General features: G+C 50.7%; 8 protein-coding genes across 8 annotated transcripts; 4 read left to right on the top strand and 4 right to left on the bottom strand.

The window, feature by feature from the left end:
• Positions 1-564: 564 nt before the first annotated feature.
• M437DRAFT_59239 (putative MFS monosaccharide transporter) lies at positions 565-2,548 on the top strand (the record flags this gene model as incomplete). The annotated part of the gene is made up of 6 exons (XM_041023546.1): positions 565-762; positions 813-1,173; positions 1,225-1,663; positions 1,717-1,978; positions 2,037-2,062; positions 2,116-2,548. The coding sequence occupies 6 exons, from the start codon at positions 565-567 to the stop codon at positions 2,546-2,548; spliced, it is 1,719 nt and encodes a 572-aa protein (XP_040875461.1).
• A 904-nt stretch (positions 2,549-3,452) lies between these two features.
• On the top strand, positions 3,453-4,297 carry M437DRAFT_88585 (uncharacterized protein; the record flags this gene model as incomplete). The annotated part of the gene is made up of 2 exons (XM_041028867.1): positions 3,453-4,002; positions 4,059-4,297. 2 exons carry the CDS (start codon positions 3,453-3,455, stop codon positions 4,295-4,297), a joined length of 789 nt encoding a protein of 262 aa, XP_040875460.1.
• A 239-nt stretch (positions 4,298-4,536) lies between these two features.
• M437DRAFT_69958 (uncharacterized protein) lies at positions 4,537-6,125 on the top strand (the record flags this gene model as incomplete). Its single annotated transcript, XM_041025382.1, has 2 exons — positions 4,537-4,683; positions 4,746-6,125. The coding sequence occupies 2 exons, from the start codon at positions 4,537-4,539 to the stop codon at positions 6,123-6,125; spliced, it is 1,527 nt and encodes a 508-aa protein (XP_040875459.1).
• A 482-nt stretch (positions 6,126-6,607) lies between these two features.
• Positions 6,608-9,120, bottom strand: M437DRAFT_69957 (uncharacterized protein; the record flags this gene model as incomplete). Its single annotated transcript, XM_041025381.1, has 4 exons — positions 6,608-6,883; positions 7,127-8,539; positions 8,804-8,897; positions 8,942-9,120. 4 exons carry the CDS (start codon positions 9,118-9,120, stop codon positions 6,608-6,610), a joined length of 1,962 nt encoding a protein of 653 aa, XP_040875458.1.
• A 440-nt stretch (positions 9,121-9,560) lies between these two features.
• Positions 9,561-12,085, bottom strand: M437DRAFT_88582 (1,4-beta-D-xylosidase; the record flags this gene model as incomplete). Its single annotated transcript, XM_041028866.1, has 3 exons — positions 9,561-11,502; positions 11,556-11,886; positions 11,941-12,085. The coding sequence occupies 3 exons, from the start codon at positions 12,083-12,085 to the stop codon at positions 9,561-9,563; spliced, it is 2,418 nt and encodes an 805-aa protein (XP_040875457.1).
• A 1,292-nt stretch (positions 12,086-13,377) lies between these two features.
• On the top strand, positions 13,378-14,107 carry M437DRAFT_59260 (uncharacterized protein; the record flags this gene model as incomplete). Its single annotated transcript, XM_041023549.1, has 2 exons — positions 13,378-13,597; positions 13,674-14,107. 2 exons carry the CDS (start codon positions 13,378-13,380, stop codon positions 14,105-14,107), a joined length of 654 nt encoding a protein of 217 aa, XP_040875456.1.
• A 406-nt stretch (positions 14,108-14,513) lies between these two features.
• Positions 14,514-14,810, bottom strand: M437DRAFT_22314 (uncharacterized protein; the record flags this gene model as incomplete). Its single annotated transcript, XM_041019038.1, has 1 exon — positions 14,514-14,810. A coding segment is annotated over one exon (297 nt), but the record flags the coding sequence as incomplete, so codon positions are not given.
• A 207-nt stretch (positions 14,811-15,017) lies between these two features.
• M437DRAFT_59325 (uncharacterized protein) lies at positions 15,018-16,389 on the bottom strand (the record flags this gene model as incomplete). The annotated part of the gene is made up of 2 exons (XM_041023558.1): positions 15,018-15,583; positions 15,639-16,389. The coding sequence occupies 2 exons, from the start codon at positions 16,387-16,389 to the stop codon at positions 15,018-15,020; spliced, it is 1,317 nt and encodes a 438-aa protein (XP_040875454.1).
• Between the last annotated feature and the right edge of the window lie 566 nt (positions 16,390-16,955).

Below are 16,955 nucleotides of genomic sequence, written 5' to 3'. Positions count from 1 at the left end.
TGAGCGAATAGCAGAGGTGCGGGAGGCGTTGGGTGGCTTTCAGGCTGCATGAAGCGTTGCAACCACATTAATGGAACTCTTTGCCAAGATATCAGTTTACAATCTGACCGCATCCTCCGGCAAGTTCGGAAGACTGACTTTGAAGAGTAAACATCTTCACTCTTTTGCGGAGGGTTCGATACGTGTGGGTCGCCCTCCATTCAATACGTGCTCTCCACTGGAGGCCATGGTGGAGATTCGGGGCTTCGGCTTCTGGCTAAATAGACAATCGCGGACTCAGATGATTTACCCAGCCTCTGCTCGAAGCACTGACGACACGTCGGTGGCCTTAGCATTCAAGTCGTTTCGCGAGTGTACTGTTGATCGCAACCCTGTCAAGACACATCCCGTGGAGGGTCTATCGCCTTCAGGCAAAATGCAAGAACGTCTCTAGTTACCTCTGGGACAAGGTTGCTGATCGATTCTGCCCAGAGGGCCCCACTGTCACCATGTATTAAAAGGGTTGACATCCCTCTCCACATGGGGAGAACCACAACCCCATACCTCCTCCACACATCTTCAACCATGCCCGCACCAGCAGTAGGAGCAGCGCCTGTCTCCGCCGTGAGAGCTCGCCTCTCCGGACCCCCTGGAATCAAGGGTATCATAGCATCTGGAAAGACCACCGGTATTGCATTCTTCGCTTCGCTTGGTGGCTTCGTCTATGGCTACAACCAGGGCATGTTCGCTCAGGTCTTGACCATGAGCTCCTTCGTAAAAGCGGTAGGCACGGTCTCGCTCGCAGACTTCCAACCCGCTCTAATGCAATCCAGACAAATGGCTATGCTAAGGGCACTGGTACTGCCCAGGGTTTACTGACTTCGATCCTGGAACTCGGTGCTTGGGTGGGAACCCTCTTCAATGGCTACCTTGCTGACGCTGTTGGACGACGTTGGTGCGCCCTGATTGCCTGCTGCGTTTTCACCATCGGTGTCATCGTTCAGGCCTGCACTGTCAATAAGGATTATGTTCTTGCCGGTCGTTTCGTCACTGGTCTAGGTGTTGGATCTCTGTCCATGGTCGTCCCATTATACAATGCCGAGCTCTCCCCCCCTGAAATCAGAGGATCTCTGGTAGCAGTACAACAGCTTGCCATCACTTTCGGTATCATGATCTCGTTTTGGATCGGATATGGTGAGCAAAGGCTTATGACGTACTTGCAGCTTAGAAATTGACAGATCGTAGGAACAAATTTTATCGGCGGCACTGGTGATTCTCAGTCAGATGCAGCTTGGCTGATCCCGATTTGCATCCAAATTCTTCCTGCCCTGATCCTCGGTGCAGGCATGACGATGTTCATGCCGGAGTCACCTCGTCATTTGATGAACATAGGTCGCGAGGAAGAAGCACTTACAACATTGGCCCGCCTGCGAAACAAGACCACCGAAGACATGGGTGTTCGTGTCGAGTATCTCGAGATCAAAGCTCTCCGTGAGTTCGAGGTTGAGACTGCCCGCAAGAAGTACCCTCAATACCAGGATGGAAGCCGTAAGAGCAACTTCCTCATTGGCTTCCACGACTATGCTTCGTTGATCACCGATCCGTCTCTGCGAAGAAGAACCATAACCGCATGCTTGACAATGACTTTCCAGCAATGGAACGGAATCAACGCCATTAACTACTAGTAAGATTCAGAATCTGGATAGTTCTAGATCCTCACTAACGTCAGTCCTTCAGTGCTCCGTTCATTTTCGATAACTTCGGATTCGGCGGAAACACAACTTCTTTGCTGGCCACGGGTGTTGTTGGTGTGATTGAATTCCTTCTTACCATCCCTGCTGTTTTGTATGTCGACAAGTTCGGTCGCAAGTCGATTCTTCTCGCTGGAGCAATTGGAATGGCTACATGCCATTTCATCGTTGCTGGTCTCATTGGATCCTACGAAGGTTCTTGGGCAAGCCATGCCGCAGCTGGCTGGGTTTGTATCGTCTTTGTGTGGGTAAGTTTTATGTTCATACCCATCTATTTTGTCGACGCAATGCTGATGTTTCCAATAGATCTTCATCGGTAATTTTGCGTACAGGTAAGCTATCCACAAACTCCATTTTTTGTGTTCGGGCTGACCAAGATTCTTAGTTGGGGTCCTGTATCATGGATCGTCGTGTCCGAAGTCTTCCCCCTCAGCATGCGCGCCAAGGGCGTTTCTCTCGGTGGCAGTGCCAACTGGCTCAACAACTTCGCTGTCGGACTCTCCACCTCACCATTCATCGAAGCATCTCAATTTGGCGCCTTCATCTTCTTCGGTTGTATTACCGTCGTTGCTGCGCTCTGGGTCTTCTTCCTGCTTCCTGAGACCAAGGGCCTGACTCTTGAAGAGATGGATGAATTGTTTGGAGATGCTGGCTTCGCTGAGGCTGATCTGGCACTCAAGGCCAAGATCGAGAGAGACATTGGTCTTACCGCTCTTCTGTACGGAGATGAGGAGCCTACGCCGACAGAAAAGGTCGGTGGAATGGGCAAGGGCGAGGAGAGAGAATTCAAGGAGGATACGAAGAGTATCAGTCTGTAAAGCCTAGAAGACGATCGCTATGTACGTAAGTCGCAATGATATCTCCAATTTTCGCATAACAGCTGTTCGGCGCTCAAAGCTTGGATATTGCTTCCCGTGCTCAGTGGGGCGGATCTCTGCCTTTGAATCAGTGTGTCAATTGCTTTGTCAACAGCCCAGCAACTACTTACCTCGTATTTTGCACATTGGTTACAAGCCGCTTGGATTGTTGCCTGAGGTCTCATGCACTCAATCTAAATCTGCACATTGTTTTTCTCCAACCATACTCGACGACTGTTGCAGCACCGCAAAAATGGCAGACAACATGACAGACATCACCGATCTTGAAAAACATACCATTGCGGTTAGTCTATCGTCGCACAGCGACAACTACATACTGAGCGCGTTCTACAGTTACTCATTGCCCTGATACAACAGATCACCAGCGCCGCCTCGAGACCGACATCATCATGAAGGCTGCCACTCTACAGTAAGCTCGTGTAATCAAGACTCTGGCTGGTGATCAGCAGCGCAGCCAATGCTGGCTCGTCCGAGGAGGTAGACGCGCTGATGACAGAAGCAATGGTTCAACAATCCAAAGCCGTCGCTGGCATGATCGAACTTGGAATCCTTGACCTCAGATTCCACCGCAGCATGCAGGCCATGCTTGCAGCCCTCGATCAGGACCAAGATTGAAACAGCGAGAGCACCGATGGAGAAGGAGGCTGAGGGAGACGAAGGCAATGAAGGAAATGAGGAATCTGTGGTGCCCGTTCACCTGCGCGTCCGCAGATACCCCGAGCCCACCTTGGGTCGAGATCGCTATTGCTATGGATCGTGCGCCATTCGAGGTCGGACGAACCGAAGTGGACAATACAGCTTGTACTGGTGTTAGTTGCGCTCGAGGGGCATCGCGCCTGAAGGCATGGAGGTCCCGCAGTACTTACTGCTAGACTTGTTCTCGCGCTCACGCGCACAGGGTGTTGTTGTCCTCGCAGAGCAGTGGAGGACCACTCAGCAGTACATTGCAGCATGGAGAGCTTCCATCAACGGCCCCACCACAAGAGACAGCATGTTTCCCGGCTTTACCAAACAGATGGTCATCTGTCTTAAGGCTGAAGCTACCGACAACATGTCTCAAGTCTTCAATTTGATCGAGCACGTCGGCCTGGCGAACGAGCTCAGCAAAGCGCTCTCAACCATTTCAAACACGCATGGAGACAACTACCAGACCTATGTGGCATGGCGCCGACAGCAAGAAAGACGTGGCGGCAGCCTTGACTCTTACGGGTCATTCCGCAAATTTATCATACACCAAGCCGTGACGACTCTCTTCGGTCATGAACCTGAATCAACTGCCGTAAACCTCAAGCTGGTCAACTCGCTGGTTCGCCGTGCAGAAGTCCTTCGTGCCTTGGAGTTGGCCTTCGGCCCGGGTGTCTTCGTCCTCCTCTTGGGCTTTACTGGAAGCTCCGGTATGTGAATGGGTACATCTGTCCTGCTAGTATGCTAACATCGTATTATAGTACAGAGAAGGCCTGGAACGAAGGAACAGAGGCTATCTTGAAGACTCTGCCTAACAGCTGTCCTATGCGGCGCCGTGTTTGCAACCTCGCAAACAAAAACATCTGGAGCAAAGTGGTAAATAATGAGCAGCTTTACGGACCAAAGCTGGATGCAGAGCTACGGGACATCAGCGATCGTGGCAACAAAGACTTGTTGACTCTACTGTCTCCGGAGGGAGAGGAAATTACTGAAGACTCGGTCTGAGAGAACTGGTCTCGCCTGTATTGGGTCCATTCTCCGTTGCCCCATCAATGATTCACGACCATCTGCAGTGGAGATTTTCCGTGTGTGGCAGTCGCGACTTGTGTTTTCTATTCCAGTCGTCAATTCTCCGCGAAATTCACAACCACACACCACAAATCACTCTGCACGATATTTCGAACACTCCGTGACAAAAAGTCCTGTATGAAGCGACTTGTGTTTAATTGTTGATTGGTATCATCATGGCACGTGTGAGAGACAGAGGAGAGGGGTCCAGCGAAGATTCCGAGAGACCAGCAACCAAAAGGAGCAAGCACAATCATACCAATACAAGACAGCACATCCGACCGGAAAGTCTTCCATCAGATGCAGATGTATCCGCGGGTTACGTGAGTCCGAACGTTCGTCCTACCGATGTTCAGTCTCTTCACTCCGGGCTGACGCTTTGCAGTTACGTTCGACCATGTCCGCCTTCATTCAGAGTGGTGCAACCGTTGAGGCTCAAACAATCAGATGGCTGCACATTGCCAGAGACCTCTGGGAGATTGGTGTTGCTCAGAAGGACAAGAATCATGATGTCGATGGCCAGATTGCTCAATCAACGCTCAACATGCTATATTCTGTTTCCGTAGCCCCTCCATACCGCCGGAAGGAAATGTCACCAGAGCGTTCCGCAATCATGGCCAACGAATTGCATGCAGACCAGAATGTTCAGGACAATCAGAATGAAGCAGAAGAACATCTAGACTCTGGTTATGATGAACACACTTCGAAGGTATCCCGCCAGGGTGTCAGACTTCACGCATCTGGCAAGTCACCACAGATGCCTGCGGCCCAAGCTAAGAAATCGATCAAGAAGCGAGCTGTAACTCTGGTCTCTCAAAAGGAAGTCCGAAACTGGCACAGCATATGGTCTCTTGTGATGCGACCCCACAATAGCACTAAATGGGCGGCCGGCTTGACTGGCGTGGTAACTCGCACCTTCTCCCACGACAGTGTAAACAATCTCGTCCAATTTCTTGAAGATCTCTACCGCACCAAAGATATCATTGCCATCAATGATGGAAGCAGAGAAGTAGAGGATCTGAGAAAGGAGAACGACCAGGCTCAAGAGGTTGCATTGAAATACAAAGCCCTGTGGAGTATATCAGAGTCCGCAGCTTTGTCACAACACAACGAGCTCTTTGCCTACCATAAGCTCGGCATGGCTCTCTGCAAATTAGAAGCAGAGCTCGATCAAATCGATCATGTACCCACCGACCAACTCAGCGATTTCGCTCGCAAATATCTTGGAAGGCGTGGCCAGAGTACCCGCCTTCGCGATACAGAAAACTCACGAGCAAGGTTTGTTCCTCAACATTTGCTGGAGGTTCTGGGCTACGGAAAAGAAAGCGGACACTCCGACGCGGAGGTGAAGGAGAAGAAACGAATGCTCAAGTCGCAGAGAATGACGGCCAATAACGTAAAGGCGTTCGTTGATTGCTTTGACGAGGGCTGTTTGCTGCTGATGTCGAAGTCTCCTTGGCTATCCGCACTTCCTCAGGTCTCAGACACGACTGTGAAGCCCTTGCTTGAGAAGCTTGCGGCAGAAGAACCCGAGCTGCGCGAGATAGCACAAATGGCGGGAGCGTCTGTCAAGTATGTCAAAGACAGAAATCACATTGCTAACATGCCCAAGATCGTCATACGTGCGCAAGAAATGAAGGTCGAACAGAGGGGACGATTCTCGATGTTGGAGTTACTGAGCCCACCTAAACCTCAGGAGCAAGCTGAGTTGACGCCCGATGAATCCAGCGATGATGAGCGCGAAATGCATTGCAACCCGCAATAGGTTCGCAAATATAAATGTCAATGTCGGAATTTGAGTGATGTTCAAAGTAAGCACCATCAAATCCCTCAATAGAGCAATGATCAATCAAGTCTTTGTTAGTCACGCTCAAAAGACCGATTAACATGAGAATTCTCACTTTCAAATGTTTGCGTGCCCTTCTGTAACAGATCGGGGCGGAAGAGAAAGCTCTCAAATTAACTCAATTAGCAAAAATCTTGAAGTATTGTTCACGAGGAAGGGCAATCCGATTAGTAGGTATGTTCCATTGATGACGCGGTGATGGGAGAAGCAGTTTGTATCCATGATGATGACAGATGGTGAAGAATGTCAACCAAGCCGATTATCTAGATGATGAGCATTGCTCCTTCCTACCAAGCCTGGAATCAAAGGCATGTCTTCTCTTCTACTTGAGCACATCCCATCCAATCGATGAGCCCCGGCAAAATTGTCCAACGCTGAGACTGAACCATACTGCTCCAACCTCAACCGGTACTAGGGGTGCCGTTGATGATCTTCAACATCACATGTCCCTCCGCACGAGTCTTTCCAGCAGGCACAGGTATCTTGCTCTTGATTGCAGCATCCGAGTGCTTGAAGATGCTCTTTCTGACTTCGTCGTCCAAGCTGTCAATCGCGTCGGACGTCCATCCATGAAGATCCTTGGGACGCACAAGGTTGAGTGGCTCGGTGAATTGGCGTTTGCGTCGTCTGAGTCCAGGAGCGAAGTACTCGTCCGTGTTTCCAGGCGTCGGGTCAGTCTATGCAATCAAGAATGAGTCAGTATACTTGAATTTATACTAAGTCCTCCCCATAGGCTAAAGACAGACACAGTGTAGCTGTCAAAATGCGCAGTTTCGATTTGAATATAGGCCTATCCATTATGCCAGTCTTCACGAGAGCTCTCTCTACTGAGATCGTGTTCTGCACGCATGTATGGTGAATCTTGACAGCTACATTATGACGATCTTCAGCCCACAGGGACGATGCTTCAAACCACATACCTTCATGATCTCTTTGAGACGCTGGATGTCTTCAAGTAAAAATTCCTTGCCTCGGCCCTCGGAAGCACGATGCTCCAGATCGAAGACGGCTGATCTTAAGTGACTGTCGTCGAGGATCTTCTGCATGACATCTGAGAAGACTAGAGACCAAGCTTTGTAGTGGTGAATGGTGTCCAAGAGCTCTTGTCGAATTGGTTTGGAACAAAAGGGATTGTTGGCCATGCACAACAGAGTCATGGTTATCATCGGACCGAGTAAGGGCATCCAGTTGCCAGTGTCGAGAGCCAGACCCATGGCGTTAAGAAGGCATTCCAGACCCATGGTTGCAACACCATGCAGCCAAATGTCACTTGAAGTATCGCGCTGAGGCAGGGATTTGAATGACAAGTGCGCCAATGGCTGCAAGGCTTGGATGCTCGTTCTGTAAGGAGTATTGAGCAGAAGTGCAGTGTTGTAATGAGGAGAATATTGAGACCATGTACCCGCATGATACACCAACTGAGCTGTCAAGACGTATGCCTGCATCAGGTCATGTGGCTCACCGAAGCCGTTGACCAGACATTCGTCTAAGCGGCGTTTCTGGGCTTGCATATTCTCCAAGAGGTTCCATCCAACCGCATCAACCGAGATCAAACGAGGCGTCATGGATTGTATGACACGAGTAGCAATGTCTGCATCAACACCAGGGAAGCGAATCGTTTGTCCGTGTCCAAATACAGCAGCCATAGGGGCGATCAATCTTTCTTGACGTGCTCGGCGTTCTTCAGTAGTGAGATCTGTACGATGGCTAGGGTTGACCTTCCAAGCGATCTTGCGATCGTTCTTGACGACGGTTGGAGTGTATTGGAGCAGGCTCGTCGCGCGCGGTGGATGGACGTAGATCTGAGAAGATGGCCAGACGTGGATCTCCAGCTGCAGCTGACGGGTGAAGTGTGGTAGGTCTTGAGCCAGGAAGAGCACGCGTTGTACATAGACCCGATCTGACGGGCGATTGAGGGAAGGGTTGTGGTCAGGCCATCGGGCCTTGGGTTCCAGGTCCTCGACGGTTATCTCGATGGCAGGGTCCCGGAAGTTTTTGACCTTCTTTCCAGCGGCGATGTAAGGAGAAAAGCCACTCAGAAGGCGTGGATACTTGAAGTGGGCGAGAGCAAACTCGTTGTGTGAGCGCAGGTAGTCGTAGGTCTCCTTGTACAACTGCTTGTTAGTGCGCATGATGCGCGTATGGAATGTGTAGCTGTGTCCTGGAGCATGACCGCCGGTTGAGTATTTGACATTCTTTCCGAGCAAGAGGTAGGAGAAGATCTCATGCTTGATGTCGATTGGCAATGTCGTTAGGGTGGGTTTTTGATGGGTGGGAGCGACTTGAGGCCCCTGTGAATCTCGTATGGGTAGCTGCATTGTCGAGATCGTAGGCTGAGTCGAATTAGTTTTTAGAAGGAAGAGGAAGGGAGGTGGGAGGAGGGAGCGAGGAAGGAAGGAAAGCAGATGTGTTTACCTTCTCAGACGTGAAGTTCAGATCGTTTGCGACTCTGCTGCTGCTGTTTGCGCTTTGAAAGCCAAGGCGATGTGAAAGAAACAGAGACCCAAAGAACTTATTCAAAACAAACTGCGTCAAACAATGTGTGAAACCGCCAGCTTTCGGGTCGTCGCTTGCTTCTCTTTGCGGTTGTCACGTACAATCATGCGGCTATTCGCATCTGCATTATATGCTCTCAACCTTGCCTTTCTGCTTTCCAGCACGTACTTGTCATCAAACGTGTCACTTCGAAATCTGTCACAACCCTCATTGCTTTGCCAAAATTTTCAATAACGTACAACAAGCTCTTGCGCACAATTTGCTCCTGATACTTATCTGATGGCGAATGCCTGAGATGGTCATCTCTGGTGCAAGATTTGGATACTGACATGTTCACCGGAACCCAGTGCAGCCAGGTCATCTCATTGACCAGCCCTTTGCGAGTGGTCTGAAACATATTCATGAAAAGTTTGGGCATATTGGTACAGTCCCGATGAACACTTCCGTCTCTGGGTGCTTCGTCCAGCAATCACTCAATGTACATCGTGAAGGTTCAAAAGAGTAGTTTGGAATGTGATTGACCCATATCTATTGGAATCATCTTTGATAGGCACGAGGTAGTCAAGAGTGAGAGGAGGGCAAATGTCAAAGAAGAAAGAACGTTACGCCGAGAAGGTGTGGATGTAGCTTCCCGCGATCATTGAAGCCCCCACTCAAGTATTAAAACCCCTTCATACAGCAGCACCCACCATTTGCTACCAATGAAACATCTTAACTACAATCATAACAATACACCAGTGATAAAGCAAGTATAGATACGTAAAAGGAGTTCATTTTGTCATTACATGATTATTCGTCACTAAACTAGGTAAATTACCGAACTCTCAGAGAACTTTGCATTTTCAACGACCACGCTCTCTAAGATCCAGGAGCAAGGACCTCAGAAGCAGCAAGAACGGGGAACTCGCCTCTGCTTCCGTAACCACCGTAGAAGTAGTCAGAAGGAGGAATGGTAGGTCCGCCCGATGGAGGCTGAGGCCACTCATCGAGACAAGCGGGCTGACCGGTCAAGGTGAAGTTGACCATGGTCAGCTCGGGCATGGTGTCGATCATCAAAGCGTAGTCACCGGGGTAGAGGTAAGTGTTGCCGTGGTCGTCGACACGAGAGAGGGAGCCAAGAGTCAAGTTCAGAGTGGCGGTCTGGGAAGAACCACCGGCAATGCTGTGGAGACGCTGGTAGTTGACAAGAGACTTCTTGGGGTAAGGAGAAGGTCCGAATTGACCAGCGATGAAACCAAGGGCGGCATAGTCGGAGGTGACGTTACCAGTGTTGTGGACGTTGACAGCGATGCTCTCAAAGGCGCAGCGGTCCTTGTAGGTCTCGTTGCAGCCAGAAAGAAGGGAGGAGATGTCGTAAGAAGACTTGGACAGAGGAGAAATGTCGGCAGAGAACTTGGTGTAGTGCATACCGTAACCAAACTCAAAGACGGCGGTGCCGTTGTACCACTTGTAGGTTCTGCCGGGCGAGCCAGTGGTGGCGTTGGGGCGGAGAGTCATGTCAGTCATGGGGATATCAGCAATGTAGTGAGCAGGGTACTGGGTGACGGGAAGACGACCAGCAGGTGCGGTCTTTCCGGTGATGATGTTGAAGAGAGCGACACCACCATCCTGACCAGGGTAACCACCCCAGATCAGAGAAGAGATGTTGGGGTTGTTGACGATAGGAGTGTTGTCGAGCTGGTCACCCATCTGGGCCAAAACCATAGGCTTGCCGTACATGGCAAGTTCGCCAATGATGTCGAGCTGAGCACCAGTCCAGTTGATGTCCTCACGGTCCATACCCTCAGCCTCGACGCTGATGTCAACACCACCGATGTAGATGATGATATCGGCCTTCTCAGCAGCGGTCCAGACAGGGAGCCAGTGATCAGTGGTAGGGTCGCCTTGGCCACCAGGTCCCTGAGCATAGAAGACCTGAGCACCGGTCTGCTGGGCAGCGTACAGAGGGCTGTGAAGGTAAGTTGGGACGCCGTAGTAGTTACCCTGCATCTGAGTGGTAGCGTTGGCCCAGCTTCCGATCAGTGCGATCTTGGTTCCATTGGAGATGGAAAGGGGAAGAAGACCGTCGTTCTTGAGGAGAACCATACCCTCCTCAGCAGCCTGGAGAGCGAGCTGCTGAGCGTGGGTGGTACCAACATCGGACCAAGTCAAGTTTCTGTACATAGCGTTGGGGCCGTCGAAGTAACCAGTGCGGACAAGCGAAGTGTACAGACGGACCAAAGCCTGATCAACTGTAGTCTGGTTGATAAGACCCTGGCTGTAGGCCAGAGGAAGGTGGTGCTGGTAGTAGGTACCGCAGTCGAGATCAGTACCAGCGTTCAGGGCAGCAGCGGCGGCTCCCTGGCGGGTGTCGCTGAAGTTGTGGGGCAGGAAAATGTTTTGAATAGAATCACAATCACTGGTAACCCACTGCTCCTCGTTGGTCCAGCCCCAGTGCTCACGGAGAACGTCGTTCAGGAGCCAGGGGTCGGCACAGGTAGGAACACCGTTCAGAGCACTGTATGTGCACATGAAAGCTCCAACGTTGGAGTCTCTGGCGCAAGAACGGAAAGAAGGCAGGTAGTACTCGACCAGATCACGCTGAGGGATTTGAACATCGTTCTGGTAACGAAGGTTGCCGTTCCAGGACTCAATATCGTAACCAGCAAAGTGCTTGCAAGTAGCGGTGATGTTTCTGATCTCGGGATCCTCACCACCCTGAAGACCCATAATGAGGGAGTGGACGTAGGAAGAGAGATGGTAGGGGTCTTCACCAGGAGTCTCCTGACCTCTGCCCCATCTGGGATCTCTGTAAGGATTACTATAAACAGGTTAGTGTGAGATCTTCCAGTTCAGTTCAAAACGAGGGCCTACATGTTCGGTGTCCAGAAGTCGAGACCCGCACGTCCGTAGTTGTTGAAGGCTCTAGCCTCAGTACTGACAACCTCGGCGACGGATTGAATAAGTGCGTCGTCGAAAGCGGCACCCATCAAGATGGGCTGAGGGAAGGAAGTTGCAGAGTCGAATTGGCCAGTGGCATTGAATGTGACACCAGGAGACGAGGCAACACCGTGGAGGGCTTCCTGCCACCATTGGTAAACAGGCAGGCCGAGTCTAGGAACACCTGGACTGTTGTTTCCAGTAAGGTTCAGCTTCTCGGCGACGGTGAAGGCAGCGACCAGAGCTCTAGCTCTTGCAACAGGGTCTGAATGGTGTCAATGGATGGTAACAAGGTGTTTCTATCCGTGGTGAAGCATACCTGCGGATTTGTCACAGACAGTGTTGTTTGAAAGAGGGCCATTGACACAGTCAGGGAAACCGCCTTGGGCAGTGCCTGTGAAAGTCTGAGCAGAGGCACCTGCTCCGAGCAGTGCCAATGCGGAAAGAGAAAGTAGAGCAGCCATGGTGGAGAAGGGTGGCCCGGTGGAATTGGGATACTTCAAGTCAAAGTCAATGGGTGGGAGAAGCAGCTATATATACCAATTCATGGCAACCAAACAAAAATCATCGAGGTGGAATGATTCCATGAACGAGTATAGGATCTGCCAACCTTGAGCTTGGATAAAGTCTCTAGCTCAGTGGGGTCTCAATTGCGGAGCATCATCTCGTGCTGAGCCAAGTATGCCGGGCACCAAGGTCCAAGCGGTGGATCAATGCCGATTGCTTGCTATGGTCAAGATCAACACACCCGACCGGGCTGTGAAGAGGATAGCTCGGCATGAATGCACTTACCAGGATGAAGCTGATAAACTCCGCATCTTCTCCGCAGGGTAAATGGGAAGATGGGGATACTCCACACTTACGGTCATGCGTAGACTGGAGAAGGTGTTTGTCATCCATGTCCATCAGGTGCATACAGGTTGCAGGAGGATTTTGGATGGAGAGTACGTCATTCCTGGAGGCTTCTCAAATATTGTTTCGGCATGCCGTCCCGCACCGATGGGTATTTGGCACAAGTACCTGCGTGAGCTAGCTGGAGACAGGACGAATTAAAGATGGCAGATTTAGCCACAATTGGAGCGTGGCTGGCATGGCGGCCATGGGGAGGGTAAAGTGTAAAAGGTGGTAACGGGGTTAAGGTCGAATCATGTTGATCGATCGTGTGCAAGCATTTTAGCCAATTTAGCCAGCTAGTGAGATGTGGAGCACCGCTTCTGCCCGCAATAACGGAGAAGTCAGTCGGCATCCTTCTCTTGACAGCAGCCATAAGCATGTCGGCCAAAGGATACGGAAGGTTGATGCAGGCTGCCACGTCAAGGCGGCATAGAAAAGACTCTTAGCATGTAGAGAGGCTGGTAAGAGGCAAAGGCATGTTCTCGGTTAGCTGCACAATTGGACCACTTGTCGGGTTCACTAGGTATGCAGCCATGCCAATGGTCCTCTCGTGACATGCTCAGTCTTACCGATACCGCGTGCAGCTAGCTGTACGAAGACGAACCCGAAAGACATGTCGCTCCGACAATCAATTTGAATGGGACATTCGCACCAATTGTTTGGTGTGCGAATTGAGGCTCTGCAAAGATGATGGAAAGCACAGACAATATCGACCCCAGATTTTTAGCATCTCTTCGTCATGATTTCATGGGAGCTCCAAGAACAAAGACAAACAGACCGAACATTGCCCTTGCAGCATTCAGAGTCAGCAGACTATCGCATACAAGCCCAGCAATACCAAGAATAGTCGACACAAGCGACAATGGGCTCATCAGCATCCAAACCCGCCTCGCGCGTTGCAAATGCTGCATCCAAAGCAACCCGCCAATACCCATCCCGCCCATCACCAGCGACCTCGACACAAGCACCACCCGCACGCACATCAAACGCCCCATCCCAGCCCCCGCCGCCACCGGCCGCGAACCGCCAGCCAGGTCCCACAGTCCACCCACAAGCCCGCGCGAGTGGTCAGCGTAGTGAAGGTAAGTTGTTCTACTTTGCCTTCCACCCTCGTACCAGCGTCATGAATCAGGGAACTGACAAGCTGTGTGCAAACAGAAATCAACCTCGATGCCTCGGATCCAGACTTTGCCCGCTCGCTGCGTCAACTAGGTGCCGTACAGCCTAATCCTACCCTCTCGCCTTCATCGACTTTTGCTGCACACCCAAGCTCTCACTTCCCAAATCCATATGGCCAACAAGGCAAAAACACAACAGCGCCTCCACAGCGACTAAACCCAGCGCTTCGTGTGTTGCAAGCTCGTGCTGAGTTGGCAGGCGAAGCTGAAAGAGAGTTCTTGGAGGCTGGAAAGAGAGGAAGTGCTGGCAGGAGGTTCTTGGATGTGGGCACTCTGAGAAACATCATCACTCTGAGGGACCAGAGGAATATGGATGCTGCCGAGATCGAAAGAACTCTAGGCTTGAGGAGTGGCACCGTGGCAAAGCTGGGTCCCAAGGGAGTTGTTGGTGTTGAGGGTATTCAGGACAACTGAGCAGACGTCTGACGAAGTATTGTATATGATTGTGGACACATGTTGCCTACGGCAAGCAAGCATAAAACTGTATACTACTGTAACAATAGCCATGGCAATCTTCTTTGCCCTGACATCTTCACCACAGTGGATCCATGGATTAGTCCACAACAGCAAGCGAGTGACCTTGTCCCGATCTCCAAGCAAAGGAAAAGCAATACACGAGAGAAAAGAAAAGGGTATACGGTAAGAAACAGAACCCCAGAGAACGCCTTTTCCATAAGAACTCCCACTTGCATAAATCTTTGGTGAAATAAACCTTTGGATTCCGAAAGTAAGGAAGTTGAGAAGATAGTAGAACGAGAGAAATGCTCCATTGGCAATCAATAGAACATGAACATGAGTTTCGTCATGTACAAGCAGGTCGTCAACGCCAGAATGGGTTGCGCATACTGTTCTGAGCAGGAGGCAGTCCAAAATTGGGCATGGGGATCCAGCTATCAGGTGGGAGTGATGGTGGCATCATCCGCTGGTAGGGATGGTAAGCCGGCTGAGCGAAAATAGGCATTGCGGGAAGCGGGTAATGGCTGAAACCAGGTTGCGCGAGGATTGCTGGACCTGGCTGACTTTTGTTGTGAGGATGAAACTCAGCCGGCAGAAACACGCCGTGGTTCCCAGGAGGCAGCGCCGGAGGATGTGTAAAGAACATTGGCTGAAGCTGTGGACGTACAAGATTGTTGTACGGTACCTGGAAGCCACTTGACGCTGGGACATAGATAGGTCTTGGAAGTATGGGAGCCGCTCTGTAGGCACGAATGGGAGCTGATGTTGGAGCAGGGTTCGACCTTGCGACCATTATCGGGCTCTCTACCATTTGTGATACAGAATCCGAGCTGAGCGAAATGGAGTCGTGCACAGTTGAGCCGAAGTTCTAACTCGGGTTCTTCTGGCGAGACAGGAATTTGTGTGGGACAGGAACTTTGACTGCCTTGGTCTTCTTAAGTTGGCTGTGTGAACGCTCTTTTGAGGGAGCCACGACACGCCGCTGAGCGCTCGAGTCATTCTCGTGGTGCTGAATCAATTGAACTGTCCTAGACAGGGCGACGTGAGGTGCAGTAACGAAGTGGATCAGCTGCGAGTACAGTTGCGATAGCAAATTTGCACGCTTGGTTGGGATGATACAGCCAATGTTTGTCGCCCCACCATACAACAGTGGCTCGAGTGAAGACAAAATTAATTGTTCCGTATTGGTGTTCCAATTGGTGTCCTTGGAGTGCTTTCCCTGACTAGGTGATCGTTTCTGATCTGCTGCAAGTCTGCGAATGGTGGCAAGGTGGTAACGCAGTATTTCGATAGCTTTGCTGATGAGAAGGCTGATTTCTTGATCTGGCTCCCCAGCATACGATCCAGTCAAACCCGTTTCTTGGTTATCTTCGACCTGTTGGCATCCAGCGGCAGCGGCCAATAAGGCGTCAACACTGTCATGTTCTCCAATATCTGTTCAAGCAACGTCAATGACATGACTTGAGAGTAAATAATGTTTGAAACTCACCTTTGAGGCCAGTCAATGGCATTTGATGTTGTGGTGAGACATTTGGCATGTTCAATCCCTGTAAAGCATGACAAGCATTCTGGAGCTTCTCGATAACGATTTCGGGACTATCAAGCTGTTGCGGGATCGACGAGAATGAACTTGACAAGACGATTGGACTTTGAACTTGTTTAGTCGGTGATTCGCTGGTGAGCTCAGTAAAGGTGTCGTACACCACGGCAGCAGCTTCCGGTAGACCATCCGACTCTGGTAGATACTCGGGATGCAACTTATGACCTTTCTCCGAACCAATAACCGAGTCAAGTGCAGACAAGGAAGAACGAGGAGTATCATCGATAAAGTTGTTCAAGAAATCAGCACCATAGCCAGCATGCTGAGTTTCGTTAGAGTCAGCATAGTCGCTCTTATCGACAAGCTCTGAAGAGGTCAGCAAGATAGGATCTGATGAGCTCCCGATCGGTGCTTCGGAAGTTGGAGGAGGAGAAGTTGCTGTCTGTAGAGACATGGTGGAAGCTGTGGTGGTCCTTCGCTTCTTGGTCAGAGGTTCGCACACATTGTCCAGGTATCTGGCAGGTCTCGATATCTTCCTTTTGGGCCGAGTAAAGGATTCCTCTGGTTCAGAGACTGGTTCTTTAGGTGGTAATTTTAGTTTGAGACGAGGCGGCGGACGAGATCGCCGCGGCTGAGCGACATTGATGGTGTCCTGCGAAGCTGGCGAGGCATCGCCGGAAGCAGCGTGCCTTCTGGGCATGTGGAATGTGAGTGATCCGAAGCTGTGCTCTGACTGCGAACAGTGATTCTGGACAGATTGACTGTCGCTGGATCTGGATAATGAAGACGGCGAACGACGAGCCTTTGTAAGCGATTGGCAAACTTTAAGATGTCGGGCGTCACGGTTTGAGGGTGTTATAACTCTCGCGGATGGCCAAGGCTTGTCGCATCAAACGAATACAAGGTCAAGACATAGTGATTGTTTGATGCCTGGTAGATGACTAGTAGGTAGTATGCAACCCTCGAAACGTCGCTCCTTTCTGAAAATCATCTGAGACTATGAGGGAAGTCGTTCAGCAACAGGAAGGAGGGCTTCTGCCTCAGCATTCAATGTTCCTTCCCAAAGAAGTAATCATGCCTGGGGATATAGCAACAGCCAATTCACCACGGCAGTCACGATGCATCGTGATTCCTATCAATTGGCTGTCCTTCTGCTTCTGCAATTCTTCATCATGCATACTTGGTCATATTATATATATGGTCTGTCGCGACATGTGATCTTGTGTGTCCGGGTCGAGCAGTCGAAGGCCGCGAAAGACGGCTGAC

Source organism: Aureobasidium melanogenum (assembly GCF_000721775.1).
Source record: "Aureobasidium melanogenum CBS 110374 unplaced genomic scaffold scaffold_32, whole genome shotgun sequence".
Classification (NCBI taxonomy): Eukaryota; Fungi; Ascomycota; class Dothideomycetes; order Dothideales; family Saccotheciaceae; genus Aureobasidium; species Aureobasidium melanogenum.
The sequence above is the reverse complement of the archived record's forward strand: the minus strand, read 5'-3'. Positions and strand labels throughout refer to the sequence as shown.